The sequence below is a fragment of the Cherax quadricarinatus genome, chromosome 46 (assembly GCF_038502225.1).
Source record: "Cherax quadricarinatus isolate ZL_2023a chromosome 46, ASM3850222v1, whole genome shotgun sequence".
Classification (NCBI taxonomy): domain Eukaryota; kingdom Metazoa; phylum Arthropoda; class Malacostraca; order Decapoda; family Parastacidae; genus Cherax; species Cherax quadricarinatus.
In genome coordinates this window covers 8,085,438-8,112,475 of record NC_091337.1, presented here as the reverse complement: position 1 = coordinate 8,112,475, position 27,038 = coordinate 8,085,438, and the positions used below count along the sequence as shown (strand labels likewise).

Sequence of the window (27,038 nt, the reverse complement as noted above, 5' to 3'; positions counted from 1 at the left end):
TCGACAAGCCACACCAACAACAGTCTCTTCACATCTTCGAGTAGTACAGCTGACTGTGGTGCAGCAGCAGTTGACCGTGGTACAGCAGCAGCTGACGATGCTACAGCAGCAGCAGCTGACCATGGTATGATAGTATTTCTCACCCTTTTTACCACAGGGTTGGCATTAGAAGCTTGCTTCGGGCCCATGGTGGCTTATTTAGCAGTTACAAGCACTAAAAACACTGGAATAATACAAAATTTATCGAATGTATGCGTGCAACCATCCCCCCTGGCTTGTAAACAATGTCACACTAGCTTAGCTGAGGCGCTCAGGCCAGACGGCCGCGTTCGGGACAAATGATATAAGTCGAGTTTTTCATCGTAGGTCAGGATAAAATTTTTACGCTGAAAAGCTTCGTAAGTCGATTTTATCGTAAGATGAGGCTTTCGTAAGTCGAGGTTCCACTGTACAGTGGACCCCCGCATAATGATTACCTCCGAATGTGACCAATTATGTAAGTGTATTTATGTAAGTGCGTTTGTATGTGTATGTTTGGGGGTCTGAAATGGACTAATCTACTTCACAATATTTCTTATGGGAACAAATTCGGTCAGTACTGGCACCTGAACATACTTCTGGAGTGAAAAAATATCGTTAACCGGGGGTCCACTGTATTTCCTCTCACAAGGAACCACATTTATTTTCAATAGTTGAGCTCCAACTTCCCTAGCTGTCAGGCCACAAGTCTTATAGATCATTCACATCTCTCCCTGCCTGTGCTCTGTAGAAAATTTCCAAACTTTTGATGTGAGTTGACAGTCTTCCTACAGAACTGTACCTATTATTAAGGTCTGTGGCAGACCAAAATGTGCTGCAGAACTAGTCAGAGGATAGCCTATGGCTTCACTTAGTACTATGACTTGTAATAAAGAAGCCGCTTGTCCCAGCTGCATACAGCCATAGTCTACATGTGATGACACATGTGCGAGTGATAGCGTCAATACAAAATGGCATTTTGTTAAATGATTTTGATATTCCTTAGACTTGTGCTGTGGTTGTTCAAAGGACAGAAAGAAGCAGAAAGGGGGAGTATCTTTTTATTGCATGTCTGTTGAAAGATTATCAGGTAAGGTGGTAGATGGAGATCAGTAGTGGGGCTCTCTGAGTGACTTTCCCCTCTTTCCTTTGATTGACTCAAATTGCCTTCCAGTCCCCAAGGCATTGTATGACCCCCTACAGGTTCAGCACTCTATGAAATAAATAAAAAATATGGAGAGTTGCAAGTAGAGCTGAAATGTTAAGTAAATATCGCATTCCTTGTTTTCTGCTAAAATTGATGCTGTTGCCCAAGTATATTCCACCCTAATGACTGATCTATGACTTGGGTCATTCCATGATCATGGGTTTTTGGTGCAGGATATTACAAATTTTAACATCACAGCAACTTACTGCAATCAGTGGTACCCATAAATTTTAGCATACCTACCCAAGGCCAATGCTGATATGTAAGGGGTAGCACTCAGGATGACAATTTTTTACCTAATATATTCAGTCTTCCTCAACAACCAGAGTTTACAATACCCATCATATTAACACGGATATTACTATTGTAATTAACGTAAAGAATCTTGGGAAATAGTTTTATCATTATTAATGTAACATACATACCTCAAGTAAGAAAGGAAGAACTGGTATGAAATTACCAGTTTTTTTTGAGAGTTCTGTCAAGATTCCACAGACATGGAATACTAGTGGATAAAATGAGGGTGTTGGTTGAAGTTTCATTGTTCCCAAAGCAACCTGAAATTAAAATAAAATTAATGTGCTACAAACTTTTCATCACTAAGTCAAGAATATCAGTAAAATTTCCTTCTTTTATTCTTTCTGATAGTTTATAAAGTAAATCATCAATTAGCTATACCTATTGCTCTCAGCAGATTTTTTTTCCTTTTATCATCTGTAGACAAGTGTTGTTGCTCCTAGACATTATTTTTAATACAAAATATATGCAATTTAACTTTAAACAATTATATTTTTTCAACTGAAACCTACAGCCAAAACTAAACTAAAATAGCGGTGAATCAAAACTAAGCAATTATTGGCAGGTTAAAAATATGCCATAATACTGTGGAAGATGAATAGTGTCTTTCTGACAGTTAATAATGGGTTGGTACAATTTACTAAAAATTTATAATTTGACTTACACCTACCATCCGACTTACGACCGAGTTTGGTTCTGAGAAACCGGTCATAAGTCGAAATGGACGCAAGTCGAACTTTACTACTGAATATCAACATCACATTTTTGTAATGACTTTATTTTGTTTTATTTTGGTATTTCATGTTTTACTTTACTTTTTATGCTGTTAGTACTGTATTTTATACTGTAAGGTTTAGGATAAACACTGTGTACAACACAAATAGTTGTTTGTTCCCCAGAAATTTGGCAAAAAAAAAAACACGGTCATAAGTTGAGTGGTCGTAAGTCGAGCAGGTCGTAAGTCAGATGGTAGGTGTATTTTAATACCTATATATGATCACAAACCCAGATAATATAGTTTAATTCCAATCACCCAACCATGAAAAAAAGGATGAATCATTATTTAAACTGAAAGGAAACATCAATGGGCATTTATGGATTTGGTAAAGGCATACGATAGGGGGGGCAATGTGGCAGATGTTGCAAATGTATGGAATAGGAGATAGGTTACTGAAGGCAGTGAGAAGTTTTACGAGGATATTGAGGCTCAGGTTAGAGTATGTAGGAGAGAGGGGGATTATTTCCCAGTAAAAGTAGGCCTTAGACAGGGATGTGTGATGTCACCATGGTTGTTCAATATATTTATAGATGGAGTAATAAGAGAAGTGAATGCTCGGGTGTTAGCAAGAGGTGTGGGGTTTACCTGGAGAGAGTTCCGGGGGTCAACGCCCCCGCGGCCCGGTCTGAGACCAGGCCTCCTGGTGGATCAGAGCCTGATCAACCAGGCTGTTGCTGCTGGCTGCATGCAAACCAACATACGAGCCACAGCCCGGCTGATCCGGAACTGACTTTAGGTGCTTGTCCAGTGCCAGTTTGAAGACTGCCAGGGGTCTGTTGGTAATCCCCCTTATGTGTGCTGGGAGGCAGTTGAACAGTCTCGGGCCCCTGACACTTATTGTATGGTCTCTTAACGTGCTAGTGACACCCCTGCTTTTCATTGGGGGGATGGTGCATCGTCTGCCAAGTCTTTTGCTTTCGTAGTGGGTGATTTTCGTGTGCAAGTTCGGTACTAGTCCCTCTAGGATTTTCCAGGTGTATATAATCATGTATCTCTCCCTCCTGCGTTCCAGGGAATACAGGTTTAGGAACCTCAAGCGCTCCCAATAATTGAGGTGTTTTATCTCCGTTATGCGCGCCGTGAAAGTTCTCTGTACATTTTCTAGGTCGGCAATTTCACCTGCCTTGAAAGGTGCTGTTAGTGTGCAGCAATATTCCAGCCTAGATAGAACAAGTGACCTGAAGAGTGTCATCATGGGCTTGGCCTCCCTAGTTTTGAAGGTTCTCATTATCCATCCTGTCATTTTTCTAGCAGATGCTAGAAAAAAACCAAAAAAACCAAAGTGGGAGGTGTCACAGTTGCTCTTTGCTGATGACACTGCATTTTTAAGAGATTCTGAAGAGAATTTACAGAGGTTGGTTGATGAGTTTGGTAGGGTATGTAAAAGAAGGAAGTTAAAAGTGAATACAGTGATACATCAGGATACGAACTTATTTCATTCCAGAAGGTTGTTCGAGTGCTGATACCAAACGAATTTGTTCCCATAAGGAATAATATAAATTAGATTAATCCGTTTCAGACCCCAAAAATACACTTACAAAAGCACTTACATAAATACACTTACATAATTGTTCGTGTTTTGAGCTGTTCGTATCCCAAGGTGCCACTGTATAGGAAAGAGAAGGTGATGAGGATAACAAAAAAATTAGGTAACGGAAGATTGGATATCAGATTGGAGGGAGAGAGTATGGAGGAGGTGAATGTGTTCAGATATTTGGTAGTGGACGTGTCAGCAGATGGGTCTATGAAGGATAAGGTGAATCATAGAATTGACGAGGGGAAAAAGGCGAGTGGTGCACTAAGGAGTCTGTGGAGACAAAGAACTTTATCCATGAAAGCAAAGAGGGGAATGTATGAGAGTATAGTTATACCAATGCTCTTGTATGGGTGTGAGGCATGGGTGGTGAATGGTACAACAAGGAGAAGGCTGGAGGAAGTGGAGATGTCACGTCTGAGGGCAATGTGTGGTGTGAATATAATGCAGAGAATCCGTAGCTTAGAGATTAGGAGTTGTGGGATTACCAAAACTATTATCTAGAGGGCTGAGGAGGGGTTTCTGAGATGGTTTGGACATGTAGAGAGGATGGAATGAAATAGAATGGCTTCGAGAGTATACAAATCTGTAGTGGAGGGAAGGCAGAGTAGGGCTCAGCCTAGGAAAGGTTGGAGGGAGGGAGTAAAGGGGGTTTTGTGTGCGAGGTGCTTGGACTTCCAGGAAGTGTGCGTGAGCACGTTAGACAGAGAGTGAATGGAGACAAATAGTTTTTAGGACTTGATGTACTGTTGAAGTGTAAGCAAGGTAACGTTTATGAAGGGATTCAGGGAAACTGGCAGGCCGGACTTGAGTCCTGGAGATGGGAAGTAGAGTGTCTGCACTCTGAAGGAGGGGTGTTAATGTTGCAGTTTTATAACTAGTGTAAGCATGCCTCTGGCATGCTTACACTACAGTTATAAAACTACAGTGAATGATGGTGAAAGTTTTTCTTTTTCGGGTCATCCTGCCTTAGTGTGAAATGGCCGATGTGTTAATAATAATTATAAAATATTTATATTTGATAAAACTGTGTAGTGTTAATACAGGAACAGTGATAAGTTCACAAAAAATTACATGAAACATTTATATGTAGTTGTATTTTACTGGACTGGAGTTCTAGAGGTAAGTGCAAGTGCACTTAGAAAGATGGGTGGGGAGGTTGAAGTTTAGAGAATTATTTGAACTGTGAGGTCTATGCATTTCTGGAGACAACTAGATAATAAGCAATGGTGAATGAGTTTTCTCTGGATCACTAACTTAGTGTAACAAGCCAATGTATTAAAAAAGTTTTACCTGAGTAAGAGGGTAAATGATTGGCTGAAGGGCAGTACTAGGATGAGTCTTGGCCAGAAGATCAGCCCACATGTGCAAACAATGGATGTACTGCCAATTGTAAACGAGCTGAATACGCTCCTGAGTAATAAAAGTGCTGATAAGTTAGTCGAGTGTTGAACAAAAAAGAATGTTCTTGTTATTATATACTTTAACAATAAAAGAATATTCTGATATTTACAGCATACATACCATATAATTCTTAATCTTAGCAATAAAAATAATGAATATAAAGTCAATAAAAACCTTTAATTTAACTGAAACTTTAAGAGTAAGAGTTTAATTTAGGATATATTCACATGTAAGTATGAGCCATTTATTTAAAATTCATTATATACAATTTTTTGTGGGTCATTCAGTGATTGAACATTCAACACATACCTTACCTTCTTTTTAACTGTGATGGCATTACGAAGGTGGAATGCCATCTGACGAATATAAATAAAGGCATGCTTGTATGCAAGCACTTGGTCCATGGAGTATAATTCCACTAGTGATATACGCATAAAATCTATTAAGCCCCAGGTGCTGGGTGATGTAAATCTTGAATTTTGTACATATGTAAGGTAAAGTCTCTGAAAAAAATTATTTTGTAATATTTATTGTAGTAAACATTTTACTGGTGTATATCAACATTATCAGTTCCATATAGTACTGTATACTCTATACTGAAAATAATTTATGCATTTGTTAACCCTCTGACTGTCGACGTCGTATATATACGTCTCACGAGGTACCGTGTTTGACGTATATATACTCAGAAATTCTAGCAGCTTCAAATCAAGCAGGAGAAAGCTGGTAGGCCCACATGTGAGAGAATGGGTCTGCGAGGTCACTGTGCACCATATAAAAAAATCTTGGAGCATGCAGTGCATAATGAGAAAAAAAAACTCCGACCGTTTTTTTTTAATTAAAATGCCGACTTTGTGTTCTATTTTCGTATAGTATTTATGGTTGTATTCTCGTTTTCTTGGTCTCATTTGATAGAATGGAAAACATATTATAGAAATAGAGATGATTTTGATTAATTTTACTATAAAAAGAACCTGGAAATGGAGCTCAAAGTAGGGGAAATGTTTGATTTTTGCCGATGTTCAAATGTAAACAAATGATGTCATTATCCAATAAATGTCCAACTAGCCATTCTAATATGAAGTCATGAATGAGTTGATGTTATTTATACAATTATTACAGTACTGCAGTAGTCTGCATAACAGTAAATCTTCTATTTTTTGTTTGAATAAAAATTCAAAATAGAAAGCAAGAGTAATATCAGAGAGGCCTGGAAACGTGACTGATGAACAAAGAAAATTTTATTTTAGAGCCAGGAATGTCTGCATTGTTCATTCTGGACCGTATTTTGAAATTGTCATATTTTTTAATTTTCGTGAAATTGGCCAAATTGCAAATTTCTGACCACATTATTGGGTAGTTGAAATCGGTAAATGGGCAGTTTCTTGTACTCAATCGATAGAAAAAATGGAGTTCTAAAGAAATAGCTATGAGTTTGGTCGACTGGAACAACGGAATTAGCCGAAAATAGGGGTCAAAGTGGGCGAAATCGCCGATTTGTAAATATCGCTGAGGTCATTAACTTCGAGAGAGCGTAATTCCGCCAGTTTTCCATCAAATTTTGTGTTTTTGGTGTCATTACAATCGGGAAAAGATTCTCTATCATTTCATAAGAATTTTTTTTTTTTTTTTAAATTTTGCGACACCAGGAGACACTTCAGGATTGGGGGTTGCGACAGTCAAGGGGTTAATATATACTTGTATATATTGTACATAAACATATATGCCAAGGATCAAATGAATAGGACCAAAATCTATTCAAATTCTAATGATAGAAAAAATACTATAATTAACCATCAAATGCAATAAAAGACAAACTATTTCATTCCAATGATGTACTACTTTAGTTACACACACACACACACACACACACACACACACACACACACACACACACACACACACACAAAAAAAAAAAAAAAAAAAAAAAAAAAAAAAAAAAAAAAAAAAAAAAAAAAAAAAGCAATACTAAGGCTTACACAACTTGTAAAGTCTTCTACCGAACATCCATTCTTGGATTCACAAAAGCATAAATGCAGCATCCACTTTGTCATGTCTTATATACTTCTTGAAAAATCTATTGTCATGAAATCACTTTCCAAGTGTTATAACTCAGCCATTGACAACAGGGACTCCGCACTTTACTACTCCATAAATATCATCTCCCACTTGCATTTAAGATTTCCAAAACAATTATTCCCTCACTTAGCTCAAAACCCCCTAAACACATCCCAGAATCACTCTTTCAAAGCATCAAAAGATTCTCTCATATATGCCTCATAAGATTCTCTCATATATGTAGCACAGTATCTATCTTATATTTCATTTTATTGTCTCTGTGTCTGTATGCAGTATCACAGTAAGACAACTTTATCAGGAAGAGTATTTCATTACAAAGTCTACACAAGACTAATGTTTTTGTAATTACTCTCTCAAGTGACCAGTAGCTTACTGGTTAGAACATTCAGCTCTGAAATGAAAAGGTCCTTGGTTTGATTCCTGAGTTGAGTGAAAAGCCTAGCAATTTATAGGTAAAGGTGTTGGTCAACTGTTGTGGGTTAGATCCTATGAGCCAGTATACCACAGTTACACCTGAACCTTGAAAGGAGCTGAGGTAGCTTCTCAGCTCTTAGCTAGCAAAAATTAGCTGTAAAAACAAAACTTTTCTGTACTACTGGGAAACCTACAAGGTGTCTTAATTACTAAACCCTTTCTTTATTAACAAGGCCACTAATCCCATCACACTAGAATGGGAATACTGTCCCAACCCAAAATGCCCATGCCAGGATTCAAAATTGTTAGGCATGATTCAAGCGAGCAGAGTACTACACTGCCTTGTTTGAGACTACAGTACTTTATTTAGCATCATGCCTAACAGTGGGTCAATTCCTGGCATGAGTGATTAAGGTTAGGACACATTTGTTGGTATCAATCAATCAAGTTTATTGAAAAGAAAGGGACTATGTAATCAGTATTAAATTATGTGAATTCACCTATTAAAGGCTCAGCAATTTTTTTTAACCTGGTTGATAACTAAAGTACCTTATACTCTTCTTTCTTATTCATTTGTAGTTCTTTTATCTTTCTATACACAAAATAGGAAACATAACAGATGACAGCAGCATTAAAAACACTATAAAACCTGTAATCAAAGTAGAAGACCATAAGTCGTAACTACATTTCTCAGTGCTTACCTTCAATGCCCACTCCAAGAAATGTGGAGACAGAGTTCGTGTGAGCCTATATATGCCAATGAAAGCTAAAACTCTGACTCTCTTCTCACTGGTGGCCCACAGAGTAATAAGTCGGCGAAGGAGAAGTTTGCATGTACCTGGATGCCCAGCATAGTAACCAAGGATGGGTAAAACCCCTCGACTCAAAATAACCTCTGCTATGCTAGGTTCTGCGACAGATTCTGTTAACTGTAAAGAGCATTAAACAAGGAAAATCTTAATTTGGTACATACTTAAAAAATACACATAAAAACAAGAACCATAAATTCTGATTCTACATATAAATTGCCATTTTCTCTCCAGACTGTCTGGTATTTCAACTTACAACAATGATATATATCAACATATTAACTTACATATTAACTTAGGATCAAAATTCTACAAAGTGAAGTTACATGACTTGAGCAACTGTGTCCACAATTTTGGGAAATACATTATTTTTATTGACCCTTTCACTGTAGTAACCCCCAAAATTAAAAGCGCTGACAGTGATTTAAAAAAATAATAATAATAATTTAATTTTTTGAAATGGTAGAGAATCTATTTCTAAAGATGACACCAAAAATGCAGAAATTGATGGAAGACTTAAGGAGTTATGCAAGCACAAATTTAGGAGTCAACACAATTTATGCATCAGTGATTTTGTTCAATTTGAGTCCTATTTGAATTCAACCCAATTCCTAGTTATTTGCTAGTATGTCTTCCAATATATCAATTGAGCTCAAGAAACTGCCTATTTAACTATCAAAACCACACTATATATTGTATAGAATTCCATAATTTGGACAATTTTACATAAAATTCAAGAAAACAGTCCAAAATAAGCACTAAATCAACCTTTTCACTATTCATTAATCGCATTCCCAGGCCCCTCCTATATAACACACTATTTTGAATCCATCATCACACAAAAAATCAAACTTTAACCCTATTTCTTGGATAATAAAATATAACCAAGAATGATTGGTCATGGGGTATGCCATCCTCATGGCTGAAGTAGATCTAGTAAAAACTCATAAAACACACCGAGAAATTAGGGTAACTCTACCCTTACCCAGGAAAATTGCCAAAAATGGAATATTTCTGATACTATGAGGCCTATTTCAAGCTACTTTTAGTGTGAAACTGATGAAAATCATCCATTAACATGAAATGGCCAACTGAACTATAAAAATTACTATTGCAAACACCTCAAAGTTGCTATTGTCAACCAAACACAAGGTCAGAGGTTTGCTTTTCCTATCATGCACCACATGGGGCAGGATTTTTTTATACTGTGCACATTCACCTCACAGAACCACTCTCTCATGTCTAAGTCAAAATGTACTGCTAATAAAAACATAAGAACATAAGAAAGCAGGAACACTGCAACAGGCCTACTGACCCATGTGAAGCAGGTCCATGCCAGCCCCCCGGCCTAGAACAATGACCACCTAGTCAGGTCACTTCCACTTAAGGAAGGAGCATGGCACCAGACCTGGTAGCCCAAGCTAGTCAGGTCCAACTCACACCCACTCATGTATTTATCCAACCTATTTTTAAAACTACACAACGCCTTAGCATCTATGACGGTACTCGGGAGTTTGTTCCACTCATCCACAACTCTATTACCAAACCAGTGTTTTCCTATATCCTTCCTGAATCTGAACTTTTCCAACTTGAAGCCAGTGCTGCGAGTCCTGTCTTGGCTGGATATTTTCAGCATGCTATTTACATCCCTGTTATTTATTCCTGTTTTCCATTTATACACCTCAATCATATCCCCACCTAATTCTATGCCTTTCTAGAGAGTGCAGATTCAGGGCCCTCAGTCTATCCTCATAGGGAAGATTTCTGATACATGGAACAACTTTGTCATCCTCCTCTGTACATTTTCCAGTGCATTTATATCTATTCTGTAATATGGTGACCAGAAATGTGCAGCATAATCTAAATGAGGCCTAACCAAGGATATATAGAGCCAAAGAACAACCTGAGGACTTCTATTATTTATACTTCTTGATATGAAGCCAAGGATTCTGTTAAGCTTTATTGCGAACACTTATGCACTGCTGTCTTGGTTTCAGATTCCTGCTAACCAGAACTCCTAAATCCTTTTTGCAATCAGTAGTATTAAGATCTACACTATTCAGTTTATAAGTGGCATATTAGAGGGTGCTGTGCTTAAAACATAAATTTAAATGAGCAACAATTGCATCAGTAATGTAGATCTATGTGAGAGACAGTGAAAAGGTTAACTAGTCATATATATGATAAAGCTATAAAGCCAAAACTATAAAAATATTAAGTTATACAGATATAATTAGTATATAACCAACTGTAATACAAGTCAGTATTATTTACTACAGCATTAAGCTTGCGTACGGTATATGAAACTTCAGCCAGTTTGATTGTCTCTGGCTTACTATACTCATAAATTTCTCTAAATACGTAATTTAAAGCTAAATATAGAATGCTTGTGTATGAAGCCAGACACAGATATTCAGAAATGATTGACAAAGGAATTAAAATTAAACCTTTGTGAATTCCCATTCACATAGGGCCTCTTAGGGCACGATACTGGTAAAGTTGATGTCTCAGCTAAGCTAGCAATAAACAACAAGAATGTAAAATCTTTCTTTCTTTCAACACACCGGCCGTATCCCACCGAGGCGGGGTGGCCCAAAAGGAAAAACAAAAGTTTCTCCTTTTACATTTAGTAATATATACAGGAGAAGGGGTTACTAGCCCCTTGCTCCTGGCATTTTAGTTGCCATGTAAAATATCTAATATAAAATTGATTTCTCAAAAGTTTAAAAGCCATTACTAGAAAGAACTAGTAAATGAGCTTGAAGAACAGTACTTCCAGCAGTACATTACAAACAAATGTGTCAAGTAAAACACATATAGAGAATGTAACAAAATCAACATGCTGTCACTGACAGAATGAGGCAAAGTTCTATAGCTATTTACTTTGTATGAAGATGTCACTCATATGAAATGTAAATCACATCATTATTAATGATGAGTTATCTGAAATCTCAAGATTACTTACAGAATGGGTGGAATTTGAACACACGGCAAGCCAATCTTAAAACTGGCAGAGCAGTGCACTAAAAACTGTACCATGGCAGCCTATAAAATTTGCCCAACTAGGTATATTCCTAAACACATGAAAACAAATGTAGGTTTCTAAAGATAAAATAAGTGTACTGTAACTAACTGGGAGAATCATAAAGACTAGCATGGTACAATGGTTAGTGCACTGGCCTGCTAGTTTAAGGGCTGACACACCAAGGAATCCAATGCCACCCATTCCATTAATCAGAGGTGAAGAAAAAAAAAAGATGGGATCACTAAGGATGTAATTCTGAGAGCTGAGGAGGGGTTGTTAAGGTGGGTTGAGCATGTAAAGGATGGAGAAGGATAGGATGACAAAGAGGGTGCATAAATACGGCAGTGGAAGGTAGGAAAGGAAGGGGTCATCCAAGAAATGGTTGGAGGGAGGGGAGTAAAAGAAGCTTTGAGTTTTAGGAGCATGAATGTCCAGAAAGTTTCTCTGAGCATTTAGATAGGAATGAATGAAGACAAGTGGTTTTCATCACTCTACATAAATAAAAATGTGCGTATATGTATGCATTTTATTAACACATCAGGCATTTCCCACCAAGGCAGGGTGGCCCAAAAAAGAAAAATTTTCATCATTCACTCCATCACTGCCTTCCCAGAGGCATGCTCACACTACAGTTATAAAACTACAACAGTCACACCCTCTCCTTCAGAGTGCAGACACTATACTTCCCATCTCCAGGACTCGAGTCCGGCCTGTCGGTTTCCCTGATTCCCTTCATAAAAGTTACCTTGCTCACACTCCAACAGCACATAGTCCTAAAAATCATTTGTCTTCATTCACTCCTAGCTAACATGCTCACACATGCTCTCTGAAAGTCCAAGCCCCTCGTACACAAAACCTCCTTTACCTCCTCCCTCCAACCTTTCCTAGGCCAACCCCTAACATGTTTTCCCTCCACTACAGATTTATACAATCTCGAAGTCATTCTATTTCATTCCGTCCTCTCTCCATGTCTGAACCACCTCAACATTATGTTTTTTTTTTTTTCAACAAGTCGGCCGTCTCCCACCGAGGCAGGGTGACCCAAAAAAGAAAGAAAATCTCCAAAAAGAAAATACTTTCATCATCATTCATCACTTTCACCACACTCACACATTATCACTGTTTTTGCAGAGGTGCTCAGAATACAACAGTTTAGAAGCATACACATATAAAGATACACAACATATCCCTCCAAACTGCCAATATCCCAAACCCCTCCTTTAAAGTGCAGGCATTGTACTTCCCATTTCCAGGACTCAAGTCTGACTATATGAAAATAACCGGTTTCCCTGAATCTCTTCACTAAATGTTACCCTGCTCACACTCCAACAGATTGTCAGGTCCCAAGTATCATTCGTCTCTATTCACTCCTATCTAACACGCTCATGCACGCTTGCTGGAAGTCCAAGCCCCTCGCCCACAAAACCTCCTTTACCCCCTCTTTCCAACCCTTTCGAGGACGACCCCTACCCCTCCTTCCTTTCCCTATAGATTTATATGCTTTCCATGTCATTCTACTTTGATCCATTCTCTCTAAATGACCAAACCACCTCAACAACCCCTCTTCTGCCCTCTGACTAATGCTTTTATTAACTCCACACCTTCTCCTAATTTCCACACTCAGAATTTTCTGCATAATATTTACACCACATTGCCCTTAGACAGGACATCTCCACTGCCTCCAACCGTCTCCTCGCTGCTGCATTTACCACCCAAGTTTCACATCCATATAAGAGTGTTGGTACTACTATACTTTCATACATTCCCTTCTTTGCCTCCATAGATAACGTTTTTTGACTCCACATATTCCTCAACGCACCACTCACCTTTTTTCCCTCATCAATTCTATGATTAACCTCATCCTTCATAAATCCATCCACTGACACGTCAACTCCCAAGTATCTGAAAACATTCACTTCTTCCATACTCCTCCTCCCCAATTTGATATCCAATTTTTCTTTATCTAAATCATTTGATACCCTCATCACCTTACTCTTTTCTATGTTCACTTTCAACTTTCTACCTTTACACACATTCTCAAACTCATCCACTAACCTTTGCAATTTTTCTTTAGAATCTCCCATAAGCACATACATATACACATACAGTGGACCCCCACATAACGATCAGCTCCCAACTCGACCAATTATGTAAGTGTATTTTTGTAAGTGCTTTTGTAGGTGTGTTTTTGGGGGTCTGAAACGGACTAATCTAATTCACAATATTTCTTATGGGAACAAAATCGGTCTATAACGGCACCCAAACAGACTTCTGGATTGAAATAATATTGTTATGCGGGGGTCCACTGTACATGTATATACATATTTTTTTTAACACGCCGGCCTTCTACCACCACAGAAGGGTGACACGAAAAAGAAGGAACACTTTCACTGTCACTCACACTAATCAATGTCTTGAAAGAGGCATGCTGATACTACGGTTCAGATGCCCCTCCAAACTGCAAATATCCCCACCCCTCCAGTGCAAGCATTGGAGGGGTGGAGTAACGAAATAAGTGAAATCATAGGCACATATACACATATATGTATTAGCTTTTACTAATCACTGACAACACACATCTTGCCCAGGTTGTTGTAATGTAATCAATGCAGTAAAAATATTTTTTTCTATACCGTAACAAGATGTCGCAGGTACGGCTTTATGTAGTTCCTCATCTTCCCCCACCTCCTGCTTTTAGTCGGATCATCATTAGGAGACTTGAGATCAAGAATGGATGCTAGAGCTGGAGCCACATTCCGTAGACACAGTCGTACTACTGCATTGAAAACTGAAGAAATGGGTAAAATCATATTACAACTAAGAAAACTTATTTCAAGTACGTAATATACTGTGTCTTGGAAGATTTAAAAGTAAAAGAGGGAGAATGTTGCAAGATGTATGTATATTAGAAAATTATTATTATTATTATAATCATGAGGGGGGGCTAAACCCGTAGTATTATACAGAGCCTGTGGGGGGGATAGAAGGCATTCAGGCTCAATTCAGGGAACTGGAGCACAGATCCAATTCCCTAGATCAAGAGCCCTTCACCAATGTCAAGAAACCTCCCTTGAGGGGTATATTAGAAAAGACTTGAGTACCTTGCATAAATGTCAATGGAAATTTGATAGCAGACAATACATGTTTCTAGAAAACAATCTTGCGAGATATTATTAAGCATGCAATGAGAGCAGCAACCTGTTCTCCCAATGACAACTTTGGTAAGTCACTTTATATACATAAGTAAATTTTCTTCTTCTTTCAACAAACCGGCCGTATCCCACCAAGGCAGGGTGTCCCAAAAAGAAAAACAAGTTTCTCTTTTAAAATTTAGTAATTTATACAGGAGAAGGGGTTACTAGCCCCTTGCTCCCGGCATTTTAGTCGCCTCTTACAACATGCATGGCTTACGGAGGAAGAATTCTATTCCACTTCCCCATGGAGATAAGAGGAAATAAACAAGAACAAGAATTAGAAAGAAAACAGTAGAAAACCCAGAGGGGTGTGTATATATATGCTTGTACATGTATGTGTAGTGTGACCTAAGTGTAAGTAGAAGTAGCAAGACGTACCTGAAACCTTGCATGTTTATGAGACAGAAAATAGGACACCAGCAATCCTACCATCATGTAAAATTACACTCACTTGGCAGGACGGTAGTACCTCCCTGGGCGATAAGTAAATTTCTCTACGTATAGTATTTCGGTTAAGTTAATGCCAATTACCCAAATTTTACCAATTACGACATACAATACCACTTATAAATGCAATAATGTATAAAGGAGAGATTATGTTTTATGTGAGAACAGAAAGGTGGGAACCACCGAGAAGACTGAGGGAGTAAAACTTTGACACTCCCATTTTGGTGTCACAGTTGCTGAAGATTCCATCAGAAGAGGCCATCTGACATGGCACAATGATATAAGGTCGGTCTGTTAATAATGTAGTTTTTCCTAATATTGTATTTGCATAGTATGGTGAAAGTATTATCAATATGAACAACAGTGCATTTAAGACTTACTTTGTGGTCCCTCAACTTTATACTTGCTTGTAGTCTCAGCTTCTTTTCCTTTGTTGCCAAGAGACTCAATGGCAGCCAAAAATGCTTGTTGCACATCCAAAAAAGTATTCACAGGCCTGTGAAATAGCTAATCTGAAGTACAGCAGCATGTGTTCTTTTAAATAAATTTTAAGGAATGGTAATGTGTCAGTATCTATAGTATTACATATCAGAGAACCTTTTAAATTACATCTTAATTAATGCAATACACTAATGGGGAAAAAAATTATTTTAAAATAGGTAAAACTACACATTGTACAAGAATGGTATACAATACTGACAAGATGAAATTAAGACACGCATGCAACATCTGGGTATCTTTATTGTAGATGTATCCAAGGCTGAGAGACTGATTACCTCATCTTCTGTATATAGTTCTATTGTCTTCAAATTATGTCTTGGAATTTGTATTGATAAAGCCACTGGATGGCGAAACGTTTACAATAGATACCCAGATGTCGCACATGTGTCTTAATTTCATCAAAACTACACATACCTGTTACCCTGCAAGTCCTTCTCCCATTGAGTAACCATGGAACTTGTCACAATATTATCACCTCGTTGCTGAAGCCCATTTTCCTCACCATCAGACTCATCGCTATCAACCTGTGAAAGTTATTTATGTATTAGCCATAAAAAAAATACATGGGGAAATGGAATAGAATTCTTCCTCCGTAAGCCATGGGTGTCTTAAGAGGCGGCTAAAATGCTGGGAGGAAGGGGCTAGTAACCCCATCTGTATACATTACTAAATTTAAAGAGAAACTTTTGTTTTTCTTGGTGGGATATGGCCGGTTTGTCGAAAGAAGAAAAAACAGAAAATCTGGAAAGACATCTTTAGGGCTCCATTTGAATCCAAAATGATATTCTTAACTCTTTCACAAGAACTTTCACATGTACCAAAAAGCAGCAAGATTTACATGTGGTAGGGCTTTCATACATAGCCAGTAATGTCTTTGAAACAGATGCCACAATTTCTACAACGTTTGTTGACCACTTGTATCACTCCTATAGTGTTGTCAAGCAATAGAAGTGTAACACATTCCTGAATGTTCATGGAAATATAAATCTGATGCAAACCTTAGTCTGGAAACAGGTGAATATGGATAATGTAAATAATGTGTTAGATATACTTTTTCTACCCCCTCTTTCCCATGATACAGTTTAGATTATTCAGCTACTTGCCAATTTTTCTGAATTTAATATTAATTTAAAATCTATAAAAAAATACTAGGGAGGACTGCTAAGTACAACACACATCTCAATAAGGATTCATGAACCATAATAGAAAAAACATATTGGCATAATTTTTTTAATACTGTACAATAAAAAAGAAAACTGTTTTATTAATCTCTGTGATATCTTACTTTCTCTGAGACCATGCCTTTCTTGAGGAGAAGGCTTCATGTAGAGTCTTCAGAATATTCAGTCATTTTACATGTTGGCCATAGTTCCACAGCTACTTGACTTTATATGACAAGCAAGGTAGCCACAACTTACTGCCACTCACATATAAGAATAAGAAAGAATGATAATTAAATCATCAGGGCAGACAGAAGGGAAGAAATAGTTAGACAAGCGAGCAAGTGAAAAGAAAAAAATATAGGTTAAAGAATAGGAACAGTGTCACTGCAAGGGTAATTTGGGAGTAAAAATATAAATCAGACTTCAGGATGGCAATGTAGTGTTGCAAGAAACCAGACTTACCTCTAATTCTGATGGTGGCTGGAACACTTTACCACCTTTCTCTGGATCATCATCATCATCATCATCACTTTCCTCTTCTAAAAGATCATTCTCTTCATCTGAGCTGTGAAGGGCCATTACATCAGATGACTGCATTACCATAGAATAAAACTCTGGGTCATTCTTCTTCAGTTTTTCGAGATATTCTTTGCGGCTCATGTTAGCAACATCAGAGATATCCTCATCCTCATCAATATCTTCATCATCATCATCTAGAATTTTTTTTACAGAAAGATACATAAGAATACAAATTAAATAAGTGCAATTTTTTTCAGCAAACAGGCCATCTTGCACTGAGGCAGAGTGACCAAAAAGAGAAGAAACACTTCATTATCACTCACTCCATCAATGTCTTGCCGAAGGGGTGCTGATACTACAGTTCATAAACTGCAAATATCCCCACCCCTCCTTCAGAGTGTAGAATCTGTACTTCTCACCTCCAGGACTCAAATCAAGCTAATCAATTTCCCTGAATTCCTTCATAAATGTTATCTTGCTCATGCTCCAACAGCATGTTAAGTCATAAAAACCACTCACTCACTCCTAACACATTCACACACACTTGCTGGCTGTCTAAGCCCCTCACACACACAAACCTTCTTTATCCCCTCCCTCCAATATTTCCTAGGACAACTCCTACCTAGCCTTCCCTCCACTACAGATTCATACACCCTCCAGGTCATCCTACTTTGTTCCATTCCCTCTAAATGTCTGAACCACCTCAACAACCTCAATGTATGAGAGTAGATTGGTGCAATGGCACCAATCTACTTTCATACATTTCCCTTTTTTCTTCCATGGATAACATTCTTCATTTCCACAGATGCCTCGATGCATCACTCGCCTTTTTCTCCCCCCTCGTCAGTTCTATGGTTCACTATGTCTTTCATACAACCATCTGCTGACAAGTCCACTCCCAAGTATCTGAATACATTCACTTCCTCCACACTCCCTCCCTCCAATCTTTTATTACCTAAATTTTCTGTTACCCTCATCACCTTGCTTTTTTCATTGTTTACTTTTAATTTTCTTCTTTCATGTTTTTTTTTTTCAACAAACCGACCATATCCCACCAAGGCAGGGTAACCTAAAAAGAAAAAAGACACGTATGACTTACAGAGGAAGAATTCTGTTCTGCTGACCTTGGCAACTTCTCTTCAGAATCTCCAAAAAGCACAGTCATCAGGAAAAAAAAAACTGTGACAGCTCCCACTTTGTTAGATTCTTTACCCTTTAATCTCACACCTCTCCCCAACACTTCCTTTATAACCCCATCTACAGATATGTTACACAACCATGGTGACATCACAAATCTCTGTCTAAGGCCTACTGGAAAAAATCTCCCTCTCTCCTACATACCCAAACCTGAGCCTCACTATTCTCATAAAAAACTCTTCACTGCTTTCAGTAACTTATACTTGCAACATCTGCCACAATGCTCCCCGATCCACCCTATCATATGCCTTTTCCAAATCCATAAATGCAACAAAAACTTCTTTACCCTTATCTAAATACTATTCACTTTCATGCTTCAATGTAAACATTTTTGGTCTACACATCCCCTACCCTTCCTAAAGCCTCCTTGTTCATCTGCAATACTCCTCTCCGTCTTACCCTTAATTCTTTCAATAAAACTACCATACACCTTACCAGGTATGCTCAACAGGCTTATTTCCCTGTAATTCTTGCATTCTCCTTAACTCCCTCTGCCTTTATACAAAGGAACTATGCATGCTCTCTGTCAATCCGTAGGTACCTTCTCCCTCTTTCATGAGTAGTATATATATACAATATACATGTATAATGTGAAATATGCTTTTATATCACATGTCACCCTGCCTCAGTGGGATATGGCTGGTTTGCTGAAAAAAAAAAATTCACTAAACATAAGAAGCGACTAAAATGCTGGGAGCAAGGGGCTCGTAACCCCTTCTCCTGTATAAATTACTAAATTTAAAAAGAATAACTTTCATTTTTCCTTCTAGGTCACCCTGTCTCCTTGGGATATGGTTGGTTCAATAAAAAAAAAAAAAAAAAAAAAAAAAAAAAAAAAAAAAAAAACTTTATTAAAGTTTAAACTTAATGTAGCAGAAAATATATGCCACACCAGATGACTTTCAGTGTTGCCTAACCCTAATAGTAAACTTCTGTATCATAGGGGATAAGGAAAATCTGTTCTGTAACTCTAATTATATATTCAACACCAGGGAATTTACAGGCTAAGGGCTACTATCCTATCTCATTTCATTTCAAAGCTCATCCCTTTCTAAGGCACTATATACGTACTAACACATCCCTGGGATCTGATCCACAACATATGGCTAATATAACCAACCAGCTAATATAACCAATATTTCCACTAGAACTAGGATCAAACCTGGGTTACTCAGTTGTGAGCCAAACATGCTACCACTTGAGCCACAAACTACCAAACTAAACTAAAACAATTATGCAAAAGGAAATATAACTTCAATCTAGAGACTAACTATACTTCCTGCTATATACCAAACCTGGCTAAAAATTCTTTATTTTTGCCTTTAATACATGTACTGTATAAAATATTACCTTTCACATTTTTCTGATTCTTTTTCACCTTCTTGTCTTTTGCCTTCTTAAATCCTTCCATTTTCTTCCTTGGACTTTTTGGTGATTCTTTATCCACCTGAAACAAAAAGAGGAAATATACTAATACCAAAATAGCCAAGGGAAATTTTTATGCTAATAGAGACATTAAAGATATACACAGAATAAAATTAATTCAATGAATATGACAAAAATGTATATGTAAGTAGATCAAAGTACAACATGGTACATAAACCATACCACGGGCGGGGATAGAACCCACGATCAGAGAGTCTCAAAACTCCAGACCGTTGCGTTAGCCACTGGACCAGCAAGCCACAGTAAGATTCGTCCAACTAGGTATATTTCTACACCATAGGAAGGTTAGCATAGGCACCACTGTGACCACAAATGCAAGTTTTTTGTGGTCACAGTGGTGCCTATGCTAACCTTCCTATGGTGTAGAAATATACCTAGTTGGACAAATCTTATTGTGGCTAGCTGGTCCAGTGACTAATGCGACAGTCTGGAGTTTTGAGACACTCTGATCGCAGGTTCTATCCCCGCCCGTGGTATGGTTTGTTTGCAATTGTGTCATTACGATTTCGTGAAGCATGGTACATGACAATAAGAAAAATTAGTTAGGTAAAAGTTCAGTCAAATGGGTTCTCAGGTAGTACAATTTTTTACAGTATTAGGTGACACTCAACAGAAATAACTCAGTACCTAGATTCAATGACTATTCCAAGTAACAAAACTCAGTATATTACAGCCTCTCCTCCTTTAACCCTTTCAGGGTCAGTCCCGTAGATCTACGGCTTTACGTTCAGGGACCAAACCGTAGATCTACGCCATGAGCTCAGCTCACTCTGATAAACTGTGAGTGGTAAATTTGGGGCCTAGATATGAGAGAATACATCTATGTGGTATGTGTGCACCACATAAAACAAATCCTGCAGCACACAGTGTATAATGAGATAAAAAAACTGAGACAGTGATTTTCGATTAAAACAGCAACTTTGCAGTGTTTTTTCGTATGTTTTTTATAGTTGTATTTGCGATTTCTTGGTCTCATTTGATAGAATGGAAGACATATTACAGAAATAGAGATGGTTTTGATTGGTTTTAGCACTGGAAATGGCTTGAAACTGAGCTCAAAGTAGCGGAAATATTAAATTTTTGCCGATGTTCAAGAGTAAACAAACGACCTCACACGTCTAATACACGCCAGCTGGTGGGTCTAATATTCATTCACAAATGGGGTGATGATATTTATACAATTATTACAATATTGCATAACAGTAAATCTTCTATTTTTTGGTGTTAATAAAAATTCATTATGTGAATAAAAAATAAAAATGGAATTTATTTGTAAAGCCTCAAAATGTAACTAATGAACAGAGGATATGTTAGTTCAGTGCCAGGAATACCTACATTGTTTATTCTGAACCCTATTTTGAAATTAGAATATTTTGAACTTTGTGTTAAATTGGCCAAATTTCCAATTTCCGATCACTTTATTTTGTAGTTGAAACAGTTGACTTGGCAATTTCTTGTGCTCAATCGATAGAATAGAAGTAATACTAGTGAAATAGCTAAGAATTTGGTCGACTGGAATAACATAATTGGCCTAAAATGGGAGTCAGTCACCAAAATCGCCGATTCGTAAATATCGCTGACACATCAAAATTCGTGAGCATAATTTCGTCAATTTTCCATCAAATTTCGTACTTTTCGTTTTATTACCTTCACAAAAAGATTCTCTACCATTTCATAAGAAAAAATAACAAATTTTTTTTTTTTGAAAATTCTTGGACACTGGGGCACCACTTCAGATTTGGGCCTTGGACCCTGAAAGGGGTTAACAACAGAGTTCTGCTCCTAAGACTAAATTCGTTTACCGACTTGGTAGACGAATTTGACGCTAAACAATGAGCATACTATAATGGTAGTGGGTTTGTGTCAACCATCTTTGATATTGTTTTAATGTCACCTTTACACCATTTATAACATTTTTAGCATATTATTAAATGTTTATACAGTAGTGTACTGTATACTGTAATAAACAAAATAGAGGAATTCAGCTCTAATATACATTATTAAGATATGCATACTGGTCAGAGAGCCTGTCGTAAATCCAAGTCGTCGTTAAACGAGTACGTCGCTAAGTGAGGAGAGGCTGTGTATTGCTGCATCAGTGTTCTAATGGAGAAACTAAAAAAAAATAAAGGGTAATTAATTCTATGAAAATGACACAACTATGTAAACAGATAGAAATGAATACGAGTCAAGTTGCACATTAACTACAGAAAAATGGAATTCAGACTGACGTAATGATTTAAGAAAAGATCGCCCCCACACCCTGGTTTTGGACCAGGCCTTCTAAATTAGCAAGAAAATACATGTTATATCACTAAGAAATATCAAGCGACAGAAGGTAAGTGCATACTGAAAGAATGTATAAGTATGTTTATAAGACAAAGAGAGAAGACCAGTAATCCAGCTGGTCCAAAACTTTAACCGGCCTCTGTTTCACACTCATAATACAGAACAATAGAATGAGAGCAGAAGTATTAAGTACCAGACTGGGTAATTAGTGCAGAAGAACTATGCCTAATATATGAAGAGAGCAAACTGAAATCATAAATTTACATACTGAAGATAGCCCTTGATGTACAGTGAAGATCACTAATAAGTAGGAATAGGGAAGGGGGGACAGAGTAACTACTGTCCAGCACAGAAGAAAAGGCAAATGTTGAGCCAACTATAATGATAGGGACAGATCAGTTAAAAAAAAAATGAATGACAGTATAGATACAGTATAATGGTTAATGCCATAATTAGTTAACCCTTTGAGGGTTTTGGCCGTACTAGTACGGCTTACAACCCAGGGTTTTTGATGTACTAGTACGCCTAAATTCTAGCGCCTTCAAATCTAGTGGGAGAAAGCTGGTAGACCTACATATGAAAGAATGGGTCTATGTGGTCAGTGTGCACAGTATAAAAAAAATCCTGCAACACACAGTGCATAATGAGAAAAAAAAAACTTTGACCATTTTTTTGGAATAAAACAGCGGCTTTGCACTGTATTTTCGTATGGTATTTATTGCTGTATTCTAGTTTTCTTGGTCTCATTTTATAGAATGGAAGACATATTACAGAAATTGAGATGATTTTGACTGGTTTTACAATGAAAAGTACCTTGAAATTGAGCTCAAAGTAGCAGAAATGTTCAATTTTTACCAAAGTTCAAAAGTAAACAAATCATGCCAAGCGTCCAATACACGTCAACTGGTGAGTCTAATATTCTTTTGCAAGTGCGCCAATATTATTTATACCATTTTTTACACTAATGCAGTAGTCTGCATAACAGTAAATCTTCAATTTTTTGTGAGAATAAAAATTCAAAGTGGAAAGCAAAAGAATGTAAGAGGGGCCTTGAGATGTGACTAATGAACAGGAATGTCTTTCTTGTTTATTCTGGACCCTATTCGGAAATTGGCATCTTTTGAAATTTGTGTGAAATTGGCAAAATTGCTAAATTCTGACCACTGTACTGGATAGTTGAAATTGGTAAATGGGTGGTTTCTTGCATTCATTCGATAGAAAAAATGGAGTTCTAGCGAAATATTCATGTTTTTTGTCGACTAGTACAGTGGAATTGGCCAAAAATAGGGCTCAAAGTGGGCAAAATCGCCGATGCGTAAACATCGCCGAGACCGCTAACTTCGCGAGAGCATAATTCCATAAGTTTTCCATCAAATTTCATACTTTTGGTGTCATTATGATCGTGAAAAGATTCTCTATCTTTTCAAAAGAATTTTTTTTTTTTTAAATTTGGCCGACCCTGAGGACGAGTCTCGGAGAGGGCCTGTCGACCCTCAAAGGGTTAAAAGCTTAAAGCATACTAAGGATTATGCATAAAGAAAAGAACTGTAATGCTGAAACATAAACACAGTTTGCACTGTACTGCAGTACTAATACACAAAAAATTGATACATTACTTCAGTTTGAAGATAAAAAAATACTAAATTAGAAATTTGTATATTTATGACTATTAGAATGATTTATTTTCTTAATTACAATTTGTTTTAAACATGTTTCTGAATCATTGCATATTTAACATAGCAGAGTATGCAGCTTCAGTACTAGAGCAACAAAGAGACAAAAGTGATGCTGATAAAAAGCAGAAACAATTTTTTTTTAATACTAAATTAGTGTAGTGTGTAGGATCAGAACTAACTTAATAGTTAAATAAAATATTCTACTAATGCTTACAGTGTCCCGACTTTCCCAGCAGTTTACCCTGCACTTCCCATCCTATCTTTTGTTCCAGTATACTTATCACTGTCAGAATCTGACTTGCAGTATAATACTTTCAAATGAAACAAACAAACAACTACTCCAAGTTCTTAACAGGTATACATTTCATGACTTACCAAGTCATCCTCTTCTTGAATCATTGAAAACATATCATCAACACTCATCTCTGAAACATTTTTCTTCTTCTTTCCAAACTTTTTATTTTTGTGTATCACATTTGTATCTTTCTTCATCTTGTTCTTAATCTTCATCACCATTTAGTTATAATGATTACTGTAAAATAAAAAAAAAGTTTATGTAACAAAATAAAAACACATCAGTCTTAAATAGTCTTTAAGCATTAGAATTAGTTTGTCCAAAATGCACAGCATGCTAGTGGCTTCCTTTGTGCCTAACAATATTGTATTACATGATTATATGTGGTTTAGAAAAACATGTAAGTAAACACTAGGACACATTTATTAGAAAACGTTTCAGTCCATTTCCTGTATACCGCAGAAAAGAAATATGTAATGTATTTGCATTTGTAGGGTTGTAGACACTACAACAGGTCCAAATTCCCCTTCTTTCTTCAAGCAGAAAAGGATGAATGCTTCTATCTTAATGTGTTGTGTGACCTATGTTACAGGCTAGCAGAAGTAACTGGATAGGGGATGCAGTGCAAATCAAAACTGACTTTCAATTCGCCATAACCTTTGGCTAATCAATTAGTGCATAAAACATATCAAACATTTCACACGTTCTGTGGGCATTTAACCCTTAAACGGTCCAAACGTATATATACGTTTTTTCAACATCTGAAAGTATGTAAAGAAATGTAGATCTTCTTTTTTGTTTTACATTTGAAAAAATGTACAAAGTTTCCAACTGTTGTGTGCGCCTTTATCATTTTAGCATGTTAGTATTTCCATACTATCTATTATTACAACAATCTTTGTAATATATATTAATGATATGCAAAACCAAGGAGATGAATAAGACACGTGTGCAACTCTTGGGTATCTTTCCTGTGGGAACGTTTTACCAACCAGTTGCTAGATTAATCCAGGACAGAGAGTATTACTAGAGACAGTGGTAGATATGTATTAAGAAGCTTGAGAAGATCAGCACCTTAGTCTTGAAAGGAGGTGTTCAGTCTTACAGTCTTGATTCATCAGGATTTAGACTGACACCTTTCAAGGCTGATTATTATTATTATAATGGGGAAGCACTAAACCCATAGGATTATACAGTGCCTGTGGGGGGGATGGAAGGTATTCAGGTTTAATTCAGGGAACTGGAGCACAGATCCAATTCCCTAGATCAAGAGCCCCTCACCATCATCAAGGAACCTCCCTTGAGGGGTTTTTCAAGGCTGAGGGGCTGATCATCTCAAACTACTGTCTTCAGTATTAAGTAAGTTTATTTACGTACAAGTACACATAAATACAGTTACACAAATTATCATACATATGTAATGTATGGTTGATCAGGCTCTGATCCACCAGGAGGCCTGGTCACAGACCGGGCCGCGGGGGCGTTGACCCCCGGAACTCTCTCCAGGTAAACTCCATAGTAATATATTTGTAGATTACCTAGGATAACCCAAAACATCAAAGTGACTTATTTTCATTGGACTGATAAAGCTACTAGTTGGCGAAACATCACACTTAAGATTCTCTGCAAATGTTTCGTTCAACAATTTTAGTGTAATCGTCTAAAACTTGTGTAAACTTGTATCTAAATACATATTGAGATATGCACTCCTCCACGCACTAATGCTCTCAGTAATTACCTACTTGTAATTAAATGATATATAATAGTCATACTCTTCAAAATATGTACGAAATCATGAAAATTCAGTAACCCTTAGAAATAAGGTTCTTAATAAATACAATACTGGCAGATTGAAAACAAAATTTCTTTTGATTTCCAAGTAAAATATCATCTCAGTAAAAAATTTCCTTCTACCACAGCATATTATTATAAACTTGTCGGTTTTACAACCTCGTCCCCAATAGCTTTTTGTCCAGGTTAATAAAATATGCTTACAGTGATGAGTGCACGTGTCTGCAGGTTGTTGCTGTTGGATTTTTGAGGGCCACTGTAACTTGCACCGTATTGAGCTCTGCTTCCCAGAGTACGGAAAACTTTTATATTTTTAAAAAGTACGGTATACGATTAACATTAAAGTATAAAGGTAGCATTATTGACATACTTTAGAGAAAGCCCCTGATTATGAAGAGCATTTAAAGACTTCTTTGCAAGCTTTCGTGGGGTATGGACTCTCACTGTCGCCGGAACATCCGTGACAAATTTTCCCCATTCTCTCTGGGACGTTTGTCATTATTCTGCTCAGTGAGCACTTTGAAGAAGGGGCACTGTTCATCAGCTTTATTTTTCCACTCTGCGGATATTTAACATTTATATAATAATACCCCTTAGACAAGAAGTATTAGAATTGGGGGGAGGGGATCGGACCTAATTGGGACTCCTGTTTTTATTTGCAAAAGAAACTCCTGTTCCTTTTCCATTTATCGCCCAGCTTTGGACAATAATTGTTATGAGCACACAGAGAAGAAGGTAAACTAGCAGTGGCCCCATAGACATCCACAAAATAAAAAAAAGAACTTCAGCGTCGGTCTTAGCGAGTGCAAACATGCTTACTCAGAAAGGAAGACGCATGGCTCTGCTAGTGTATAAAACTGGGATCTACCTGATCTAAATTGGAAAAATCATGTTCCGTTTGATTTTAAAAATACAACTTGTTTCCTTTCTGTTTTTCGCCTATATTTGGGCAAAA

At 37.2% G+C, this 27,038-nt stretch overlaps 1 protein-coding gene across 2 annotated transcripts in view; it reads right to left on the bottom strand.

Annotated features, from left to right (window-relative positions):
* The window catches only part of Noc2 (Nucleolar complex protein 2), a 40,111-nt gene extending 13,695 nt beyond the window's left edge, over positions 1-26,416 (bottom strand). Inside the window, exons 1-11 of one of the 2 annotated variants that reach the window (XM_053788009.2) lie at positions 26,288-26,416; positions 24,373-24,529; positions 19,937-20,033; positions 17,333-17,583; positions 16,122-16,231; positions 15,587-15,702; positions 14,199-14,353; positions 8,433-8,660; positions 5,553-5,741; positions 5,128-5,247; positions 1,651-1,782 (exon numbers count right to left, since the gene is read on the bottom strand). In XM_053788009.2, the coding sequence (XP_053643984.1) occupies positions 1,651-1,782; positions 5,128-5,247; positions 5,553-5,741; positions 8,433-8,660; positions 14,199-14,353; positions 15,587-15,702; positions 16,122-16,231; positions 17,333-17,583; positions 19,937-20,033; positions 24,373-24,513 (1,539 nt within the window). In that variant the 5' untranslated portion in view covers positions 24,514-24,529; positions 26,288-26,416. Of the gene's footprint in view, positions 1-1,650; positions 1,783-5,127; positions 5,248-5,552; positions 5,742-8,432; positions 8,661-14,198; positions 14,354-15,586; positions 15,703-16,121; positions 16,232-17,332; positions 17,584-19,936; positions 20,034-22,047; positions 22,123-24,372; positions 24,530-26,287 lie in introns of those variants that run through there. The other variant, XM_053788010.2, reaches the window with a different exon arrangement.
* Between the last annotated feature and the right edge of the window lie 622 nt (positions 26,417-27,038).